The sequence below is a fragment of the Ochotona princeps genome, chromosome 12, assembly GCF_030435755.1.
Source record: "Ochotona princeps isolate mOchPri1 chromosome 12, mOchPri1.hap1, whole genome shotgun sequence".
Lineage (NCBI taxonomy): Eukaryota > Metazoa > Chordata > Mammalia > Lagomorpha > Ochotonidae > Ochotona > Ochotona princeps.
The window spans coordinates 26,267,403-26,278,339 of record NC_080843.1 but is presented as its reverse complement, the minus strand read 5'-3'; the positions used below and the strand labels follow the sequence as shown (position 1 = coordinate 26,278,339).

At 39.0% G+C, this 10,937-nt stretch overlaps 1 protein-coding gene across 5 annotated transcripts in view; it reads right to left on the bottom strand.

Annotated features, from left to right (window-relative positions):
* Positions 1–528: 528 nt before the first annotated feature.
* The window catches only part of TBC1D4 (TBC1 domain family member 4), a 183,958-nt gene continuing 173,549 nt past the window's right edge, over positions 529–10,937 (bottom strand). For all 5 annotated transcript variants that reach the window (XM_058670648.1, XM_058670649.1, XM_004577424.3 and 2 more), the window contains 4 exons: positions 8,850–9,009; positions 6,442–6,611; positions 3,803–3,979; positions 529–1,119 (listed from right to left, as the gene is read on the bottom strand). In XM_058670648.1, coding sequence (XP_058526631.1) covers positions 886–1,119; positions 3,803–3,979; positions 6,442–6,611; positions 8,850–9,009 — 741 coding nt within the window. In that variant the 3' untranslated portion in view covers positions 529–885. The remainder of the gene's footprint in view (positions 1,120–3,802; positions 3,980–6,441; positions 6,612–8,849; positions 9,010–10,937) is intronic.

Below are 10,937 nucleotides of genomic sequence, written 5' to 3'. Positions count from 1 at the left end.
GCTGATGGAAGTCAGTGTGTGACTACAGGAGTCATTTAGATAAAATACAGAAAGCTAACGCTGACAAGGTAAGCACTTCTATTTTTGAGGCCTGATACAACTAGTTTGAGTTACCAATGCTGGTCTGATTTTCCAGAAAGTTAACAATAATTTCCTTTTTTTTTTTGTCCTGGGTAGGCTCAGTTACAATGTCCTACCTTCTTACAAAGCTCAAAAGTAAGGTCTAATAGGACTCCCACTGCTTGTAGAAGTGGCATGCTAGTTGGCACAAAGCAGGTGGGGCGGAAAGATCTCTCACCCTCCCCTAAAATCCACCGGAGCCTGATTAGCAATCAGTCATTCTCCTCCAATAGACAACGTCAGCCAATTTTAAGACAGATGCACAAAGAGTCACATAAATGTTTCTACCTTTCCATCATTGAGGGAAACATGCTTTTCTTTGGAGGCAAAAAATACATTCATTTTTTCAAGTATATTTCAATATACAAAGATAATCAAGCTTTGTTTCATTACAAAGACAAAAACAGAGATTTCACACTTCGACTTCCTTTGGTGTGGATTCCATGAGGTTCTGACTTAAAAAAGAAGAACACAAAAACTATACTAGATATACATTACTCATTTGACCTGAAAGCATGAACATTTTTTCCATTTTACATATATGCGTGTGCATGTATGTGTACAGTCATCAACAAGAGAAAACCCCAGTGTACAAATCTATGATGGCTTAGGGGTGGCAAGCTCCAAGGAGAGCAAGATGCACCTGCTGATACAGGACCCAGGACCAGCAGGAGGTGGGTCCCTCAATGTGAGCTGGCATTGCACAGGCTCTTCCTCTCCGTAGCAAGCTAAGGAGCTCTTGCTGCTGGGTATGTATATCTGCAGCTATGGCTTATTTCCTGACTTGGCTTTGTTGTTGGGGTTGCAGTTGAGGTCTCTTAGCAGTACTTCGCAGCTAGCTAGAGCATCGGCTGGCACAAGTTTTCGGATATGCTCCACTGTCTTTTGATAAGCCATCTTCTCCTGTTCCAGAGTCCGGATTAATGTCTTCATTTTGGTCTCTCGGTTCAAAAGATTTTCCAGGTTGGATTCCAAGGCCTGGATTTTAGCATGAGCCACCTGTTTGAATAGAAAAAATCTTGTTTTAATTTTCCAAAATAAAAATTTGAAGTTTGCTTTGTATAACAACATAGCAGCTCCTGATTGTATTATCAATTATATCAAATGTATTAATAAAATATGATGTGGCACAAATACTTTGAAAACCTCCAAGAAAAAAATGGAGGGTATTTTAGGCTTCTAAAAAATGTGACTGTGGTACTAGCATGACTCATCTCTTCTCACTGCAAACACCAATAGGACAACACACTCCCCACAATACAATAGGCAATACACTCCCCACAATGGTGGGGCTCCTCACTTTATCACCTCCTTTGCCTTCCAGAAGACAGAGGAGCTTTTGCCCTCTTACTGGAAATGCAGATTTCTTTAAATATGTGCTTGCGATCCCATCAGATTGCTTCAGTGTCAGGGATGCCCAAATTACTGGATGATGACTGTATTAAATCGTGAGGGAATACATGTGTAACAATTAAGAAGAATCAATATAATATAAAAAAAGAGGTGCAAAACCACCATCCTCAATGAGGAACTGTTCAATTAATCATCACCGAAATAACCAAGTAACACCGGTTACTTAAATACACTTAAAAATACCGGTTAACCAAATACACTGACTATGGTGGCTCTTCTTTGAGTAGAAAAAGGTATAGAATTTTCTATGAGCCCAAGCTAATTAAGATAAAGTAGTGGAAGTCAGTTAGCTGTCCCCTAAGCAGGGGAAGCATCCAGTTTAGAGACTCCTCATTTCTAATCCATTTCTCTCCCACCTTGATTGGAAAGGGCCTCATCACACAGAAGCAGAGTTTCCATGCTTGCTACTTTGGAGGCGGATGCAATGTTGGCAGAAATGAGGCAGGAGGCAGGCTAAGCAGAAATCAAGGAACCCAAAGCACTTAAGCACTATCTCAGAATTCATCTCCCTCTGTAAGGCTCACTTGCTGCTATGGTTTCAATATGGTTCAACTGTGTTCCATAAGGAAGGTTTGTCTGTAGTGTGGTTGTGTGACAGACAATGGGCTCTCTAAGACATGGGATGAAGTAGGAGGCTCTTAGGTCACTGGGGTCATTGTCCTCAGAAGGGATTAAGGTAGTTCTCATGGAAACCTGGTTAATTATTGCATGAGAGTTATTATGAAAGCCAAGAACTGCCCATTCAGTCTTCCTGGTCTCCTGTTGTCACCATGTGATCTTTCTCTCTGTCTCTTGCACATGCTCCCAAACATAGCACCACCTGCCCTGTGATATAACCAAAGAAGATGTCACACAAGCTGGCACCACACTGTTTGCACCTTCAGCCTCCAAAACTGTAAGCCAATTCAACCTCTTTTACTTATGTTACCTAGCTTCAGATGTTTCATTATAGTAACAGAAAACAGCCACTGGCTTACCTCCTTTGTCCTGACCACTTTTAAGCCTTACCCATCTGGGCCCGGCGGCTTGGCCTAGCTGCTAAAGTCCTCGCCTTGAACGCCCCGGGATCCCATATGGGCGCCAGTTCTAGTCCCAGCTGCTCCACTTCCCATCCAGCTCCCTGCTTGTGGCCTGGGAAAGCAGTCGAGGACAGCCCAATGCATTGGGACCCTGCACCCACGTGGGAGACCCGGAAGAGGTTCCAGGTTCCCGGCTTCGGATCAGTGCGCACCGGCCGTTGCAGCTCACTTGGGGAGTGAATCATCGGATGGAAGATGTTCCTCTCTGTCTCTCCTCCTCTTTGTATATCTGACTTTGTAGTAAAATAAATAAATCTTTAAAAAAAAAAAGCCTTACCCATCAAGACATGAATATAAAGGACACATCACTCAAGTTGGAGATGCAGAATAGCACTTTTTAATAAATTCTGTATTGCATTTGTCAGTTTGTGTTTATAAATAAGCATACAGTAATTAAGATTGTAAGTAATTTGTAAATTCCTTCATGGAAGGGCAGGAACCATTCATTCATACTTTGATTCAATTCTCAAAAAAGGTCTGTTTATCTTTCCATTTTTGTTTTATACTACACAGTTCCTATATCCAGCTGGATTACTGCAAATGTTTTCTAGCTGGCCTCACTACCTTCTGTCCTCATCCTTATCTGTCCTTATCAAAGTTCCAGTCAGATGATTCAAATTCATGGCTCAAAAACGCTGGCAGATTTCACTGCCTACAGAATTTAAAGACATGTTCTTATGACTGACACCAATGTCACTTATCATTAACTTCTGCCTTTATCATATCTATCTCACCTTATCCCAACAGAAATCTTAAATGAAAGCAAAGCTAACTTGATTCTCTGTACATCTTCCTTGCTGATGCTACCTTGTGCCCCGCTCAGAGTAAAGACATTCTACACTGTTCGCTGTTGCCCACACTTTAGGTCTAGCTCACACCTTGGCCACCCTCTCCACCAATTTCCCATAGTCAATTGTTCTGCCTCTGAAGTAACCAAATATGCATAACACCCAATGGATTTTGCTCTTAACTCCCAGTTAAGTGTTTTCTGAGCGTTCATATTCTCTCCCAAGTGACATTTGCATTTGAAAGTTCATCTTCAGCTCCTGGAGCACTTGAACATTCTGACACTGCAGGTTTTTGCCAGCAGGGGAGACACACACACACACACACACACACACACACACACACACCCCCATTACTCCCCATCTGGTTCTGTGCAGGCAGGAGGCAGTTCTGCCTTTTCTTACCTGTAGTTTCTCTAGGAGGTCCATGTTCTGTCTTTTCAGTTGGCTATTGGCCCTCTCTAGCTTCTCCAGAGGTTCGCTGTCCTCACAGGTACAGGAAGACTCTTGCAGCTCATCCTGTAGCACGTGATATTCCACCTCATAGGCATGTAACTGTTTAGAAATATCCATCTCAAACACCTGCCATGAAAATAGTCCAGCTTAGTCTGGCTTTCAGTACCTCTGTGTGCTGATATACTTCATATTTATTTCCAAATACTTATTAATGAGGAACTTCATTCAAGTGTATAAAATGGAAAAGTCAATAGAAGAATAAATTATATAAGGATTGGAACAGATTGTTTCTTCACGATGGAAACATTTTCATAATGAGATCAAATCATAAGAAAAAATTGATGTCAATGGTCTGTTGCAAGCAAGAAATTCATACTTTACTTCCTGTCTCCAGAAATGTAACATGGAGCTTTTATTACCTGTGATGGAGATCACCATTATCGATTATGAAGCAAAATTGTGTGAGGTTTTTCTCGAAAAGAGAGAACAGAAAACTCCCTAATTTATTTGTCAATATCACAGAATTTTAATGAACATTTTTATCCACTTGTTATTCCAATTCCATGTGGGTCTTTTAGGAGTCACTTTCATGTTGTGCCACACTGACAACCCTCAAAACTGCATATCCTAAGTCCCAGGCAGAACTGGTAGGTTTAGGTAGAACCGGCTCCCCTCTCCCTTGTCACCAGCAAATGAAAAGACAGCTTGCTTAGAAACTGGAGGACAGGCTCTCCCTCTTGGTAAAATTCTGTTAGGAGGAAAATGAGGCAGCAGCTGCTGTGTGAGCAATGCCATCAATGCTAAACAGTGTTGAGAAAAAATTACAAAAAATACATAACTCATTCTACTGCTAGAGTGACATTAATTGGTTGTAGAAATACTGCTTGAGTTGCCCTGGTCTCACCTTGAAGTGCCTGAGTTTAAGTCCTGGTTCTAACTCCAGCTTCCTGTTAATACATACTACAGGGTGTGGCAAGTGAATTCTCCAGTAGGAATCCCCATTACCACATGGTAGACCTGCTTTGAATTTTGGGTTCCTGGTTTCAGCCCAGCTTGCCCAGCCCAGCCTTGACTGTTGTGGGCATTTGGTGGAAAGAACCAGAAGAAAAGACTTCCCCACCTCTCTCTTTCTCTTTCAGCCTTTCAAATTAATTAAATAAGTAATTTTAAAGAAATTAGAGTATGGGAACTTCTAGACTAATTTGGTCATCATCCTTCAAAGTAGGTAAACTTCATGAATTCCAGAAGAGAGATGATATCTGGTTTCAATTTTGCAAAAGCACAATCTCTGAATGCATGTTAGTTAGATAAGTAAATGTTTAAGTAAAAGCAGTGCGTTTCAGCTTATGGAACATTTGCACAAATAAAAACAATTTATAAACAACTATATAACAATCTACTTATAATTAAATTCCATATCATAGAAAGAAAACTTGATTTGATTATAAAATCCCCCATGATACTACAAATTAGAACATGCAGATACTTTAGTATATAAGTTATATTTACTCATAAAATAATATGAAAATGTAACAGGATCAACTACTGCTATTTTCATTTTGTAGGAGAGGAAGCAGAGAATCAGAGAGATTGTGACCTTCGCATAGTCTCACAGCATGTAGGTGGCAGGCACTGCAACAGGACTTCCAATTCCTCTTGTCTTCTCTAAGCTCTGTCAGTACTCACAAGGCATGACCACTGTATCTGCAAATCTGGTCTTAAGTGTGTTCATTCTTCCGCAACAACATCAACATGTAATACTATTCCTCTACTCACTGGGAAGGGCCAGGGCCAAGGAAGTCGGTGTCTGTATTACTTTCTATTGCGAGCCACACTCAGTTCACTGCCCTCATCTACCCTTTCACACCCTGGAAGGCAGACTTTTTTGTGAACTGCATACTCCTGCACTCCATTTCTGGCTGGCTCTGTTGCTTTTGGCCAACAGGAGGTGCTAGCAGGAGTTGCCCTCCCTGCTTAGTTCTTCAAGAACACATCCACCAGAGAAACAGGTCCTCTATAGTTCTGATTGTCCTCGGGCCCAGTAACCCTATGATATTCCTCATGTCCCCCTCAGCACTAATTCCTGGGCATGTGGACAGCCATACTGGGTGCCTACCTCTCTCTAAATGGCTCATCATTAGACATGTTAGAAGGAGCTCAGTTTCCTACAGAGACCCCAACTGACCACTACTTTCCTGCTTTGGAGTTGAGAAAATGAGGGTGATATGTACAAGTCCAACTTCACGCTTTCTCATTCCAAAGTCTGCACTCCTGCCACATGACTTCTGTGTGCATTTTACAACAGGACTAACATTCTCACAAAGGCAAGCGGACCTCCTGCCAGCCTCAGGTTTCCAGGCTTTGACAGGAGGTCCGAGATACTCATTAAGTAACACTCAACCATGCTTCCTGTGCATAGCCGAGAAAGACATCAGAGAGCGAGTAGTTCACAAGTCCCATTTCTACCTAAAATGCACCTGATCAAAGCAAAAATGAGTTACAACTGCCAAGCATAACTGCATTTTATGCTAAAACACTTCATCTATGACCCAGTATAGTAATCACTAGTGTTTTCACTTAAATCATACCTGGGTAATGATCTTTTCCATTTCAGAGGTATTCATATCTGGAAGTGTGGTTTTAAGGAATTCCACAATATTCTCAAAGTTTTCACATTCCATTATAAGTGCCTCCTGGCTACTCAGCAGGCTGAGCGCCACTTTAAATATAACTTCAGTTCCCTGAAGAAAAATTATATCTAAAAGAAAAGGTACAAGTTTCATGATCAAATGTAAACATGCTCTATATAAAAAGTACATCCTTTTGTGTTAAAGCCTTTTGTTTTTTATTATTGCAGCAGGACCAGAGAACATTTGGCAATCAAAATTGATCAAAACCACCAGCTTTATTACAGAAAAACTTTAATATGATTGAAATAAACAGGTGTTTGAATATTCCCCTCACCTAGTAAGAATCTCAGTAAGACTTGGATAGCAAAGGAAAAAAGTGTTATATTCTTACATATGTGTTACTTATAATCTTTCACAATGATTTTAATGGAGAATAGATTAACATCAATGATAATTATTTACTGATACTTAGATTTTTCTTCCCAACAGGAACACAAAAACAAATCAGTATAACCAAATAAAACTATGTGAACTTGAATTACCAAAATAAAAAGTTACCAAACCAGTTAACATACAATCAAATCTATATCACAGCAGATAATTTTAAAAAGGATTTAAAAGATAATTGAGAGGGCCTGATGTAGTGGCTCAGTGTATTCTCTGAGAAGAAATATCGAAATATACTTATAATGAGGAGTAACAGAAGGCCCATTATCAGGAACCCAAGTTGCAAGGAGAGTTTCACTGGTGAAAAGCAATGGGCATACTGAATAAACAAGGGAGGCCTGGTGAATACGTGATTCATCTGACGTCGATCTTACTCTTTCGCAGCACTTTTGTCTACAGACTATATTCCTGCTAATGCAGTGTTTGGCAGATAAAATGTACTCTTCAGTGCATGGAATCTATATCACAAGCAGATTATCTTGTAAACATTCTCCATTTGTTAAAATGTTCTGCAAGATAAACAGTGAGCTCTCATTTGCATATCTGCTTATTTATTAATTCTTCAGCAACACCTTTTTTTTAATTGCTAAGCACTAAGATATTGTGCTTCTAGAATTTTCAAATCAAATATCACTTCTTTAAAATTAATGAGGAAGTTCCTTGACTTTCTGAATTGCTACCAGAATCAGTTGCTAGAATTTTGCTCCCAATAGAAAGGAGCCCCTTCATAGTAAGTTGGAATGTGAATATATACGACACACATCTTCAAAAGTGGTCTCTCCAAGCCGTGTATTTCATGTCACTATTTGTAATACTCCTATGTTGTAATACTTCTATATTGAATATACTGAATATAGAATATACTGAAAATATTCTATCCAAATCTATTCCAATCTTTTAAACAATAGTAATGACCTATAAATATTTAGACTCATAATTGTATAGAAAGCGCCAATTTGATGAAAGTACAGCTGTGAATGAATACTGACTACGCTGACCATGGCTTCCAGAGAGATGCACAGAACAGAAAAATGGTGGCAGCCATTTTCTGAGGTTATGAAGGCCCTGAAGGCAAAACATTATTAAAACCAATTACTCCTTATTTTCTTTTTGAATAAGAGAGAAACTCAACCAAGAACTTATACAGTCTCCAAACTGCAGCAATACTACTACTACTACTATGACTAACACTTCTAATAACAATAATAACAGTAACTATTGCCCTTCTTGTTCCCAGTGTCTAATACTGGGACTGGAACAAAACATGGGCTCACGAGACCAGCTCTGGCTTCTTCTACAGCCTGTGGTTAGAGATCTTCCCTAAGTCATTCAGCCTTACAGACTGGCTACACCACAATATTGGAATGAGAGAAAAGCCACTTACACAATGCAACAGTAATTACAACTACCCTGAGGAGAACAAAAACTCGGGTTAAGAAATGCCATCAGAAAGAGCGCCAACACCAATACTTTCATTGTCCCACTCAGATAACATATCTGTCTGTGTTCTGAACCAGGTTAAAGAAGAAAATGGTTTTGGAAGAAACAACCAAACAAAACTCAGAGGTCGGAGAGATGTATGCATAAATCTGGACAGTTGGACAGATGACACAGATTATGTTCCCAGTCCAAATTCTTTTTTAAAAGTACACTGCGATTTTTTAGGCATCAACAAAAATCAGTGTTTCATGACAGCTTAGTCAGACACAGCAGAACAACTTTTCCACTGCATTTTTATTTCACTTAAGACCAACAGCATTTCAAATTACTACTGAACATCACCATGGATATTTATTAAATTCCATTAGCAATTTGCCATTCTGTCCAACGTGTGATAAAACAACTGGATACCACACGGCCAGATGTATGTTCCGTTAGAATAAACACCCCAGTTCTGTTGGATCAAAGTCAGCTCTTACCAAAAACTCTGGCTACAAATCCCAGAGGGAACTGAGAGGCAAACAGTGTGAGGAACCAGGGGGCAGCATAAAGGCTGGGGCTGATCTCATTCTCTTCCAAATGATTGTAGAGATCTCTGTGATAGTCATGCAGGAGCCTGGAGAGCTGGTACATTTCAATCTGGAGTTGATTTGGAGAAAAGAAAAAGATATTATGCATTTATCTGAGTGAGTCTAAAATACACTAACTTGAATTCACTCTAATATTTAGTAACATTTCACAATATTCAATTATTAATAAAAGCAGCAGTAATTATTTATCACAGACATGGTATTTTTCCTCTTATACAGAAATATTGATTTTGAAATCTAAACAGAATTCTCCTGGCTTACAACTTGTAGAGAAGGTGTCAATATGTCAGACCAATGCCAGACATATCTTTATTCCAAAGAATCTACTGTGTCTAGGACAGAAGTGAAGTTTGTCTATCTGTTGGGTCCCATGCTGATTCATGACGGAGCTTGTTTTTGACCCATAGAAAATGTATATTGCTATAATGAATGAAGGCTGAGAACATTATGGGGCCAGAACCCAGAGATGTCACGTCTAGAATCCAAGTTATTCTAGCCATCCTATTTTTTTTTTAATGACAAAAAGGTCAATTAGGTAGTGAACTATAAATGTTACATGAACTAAAAGAAATCACTTCATTCAGCTACTGAGTTTATGCTTGGTAGTACTTTACATTATAAAGACCTCACAGAAAAATTTTAAGCTCTTCTGTCTGATAATGAATAAAAAAAGAAGTAATAAATAATAAAGTGATGTGTGGATTGTGCTTTAACTGAAATGTATATCCATAATAGTTGACTGCTGGTGATCTGATTGGTTATTTCAGACTTGTGTTGTGCTAGCAAATGAGCAGCATATTCTTTACAAACTTCCAAGACTTTTTTCACAAGAAAAAGTCCAGGTAAAACACCATCCTTAAGCAGTTAGTGCTATGAAATCACATAAAGGAAATCCATTATAATGTAAGGTCAACAATTGCTTCTAGAGTCAAAAATTAAGATCAAGCAAACTTTGAGGGGGAGGGGAGGCCCTAAAGTACATAAAATACAGCCAATTATTTGTTTGATTCTTATCTGCAATCTCTACCTTTGGAATCGAAATTTCCATAAAAACTATAAAAGAATGAAAAGTCCAAGGAAGTCATCGCTAAAAAATAAGAAGCTTGATTAGAGTAGCACATAGAGGGTTTTTTTTAATGGATTATCCCAATAAGTCATGTAAAAGATAATTCATTTCCTTTAAGTCTTTCTTACTTCAAAATGGCACACCAATAAGCATAAAAATTAAGTCATATTAGCAGAATTTAAAAAAAAATCTCATGAAAAGCATTCTGCTCTTGGTACAGTAACAGTGTAACGGGGAGAGAGAATATTTCAGCCTTTAAGATTTTTAAAAGATCTCTGCATTTTTCCCTATGCATCTGCACATGTGTGCACATACACTACACATACACACACGCACACACACACAGATATGCACACTAAGCAACATATACTTGGGTAAATAAAAATCCAATTTGTGGTTCCTTCGAAGGAAGCTGTAATAATAAACACCTACTTTTAATAAACGAACAAACAATTCTTCATATAGAAGAGGCAGAACTAGAGGGAAAAAAAAGAGGTAGAACTAGAGGAAAAAAACACAAAGAGAAAGGTGGGAGGGAGAAGACATAAAAAGTGGAGACCAATGACTGCAGAAAAAGAATGCTTTCACAACACGGAAAATGATGGACATAAAGCACAATGAGATAAATATGTTAAAAGACACAAGATACTTCAATTCCTTCATTTCACAGTTAAGGTAACTGAAACCAAGGGCCAAAAGTGGCTAACCTCACCAACAAGGAAACAAGAAATCAGAAATTCCCTCCAGCTGTAGGCAACTGCTTAGGTTGGCTTGTATCTAGGCAAGTGCTACACGGCTGGGAAAAAAAGCAGCCAATAATTGGTGAGCACTCTAGGTCTGGTTAATACTAATTTTCTGTTAACCACACCAGTGTGCCAGCATAGTTGCCTATACATATATATATATATATG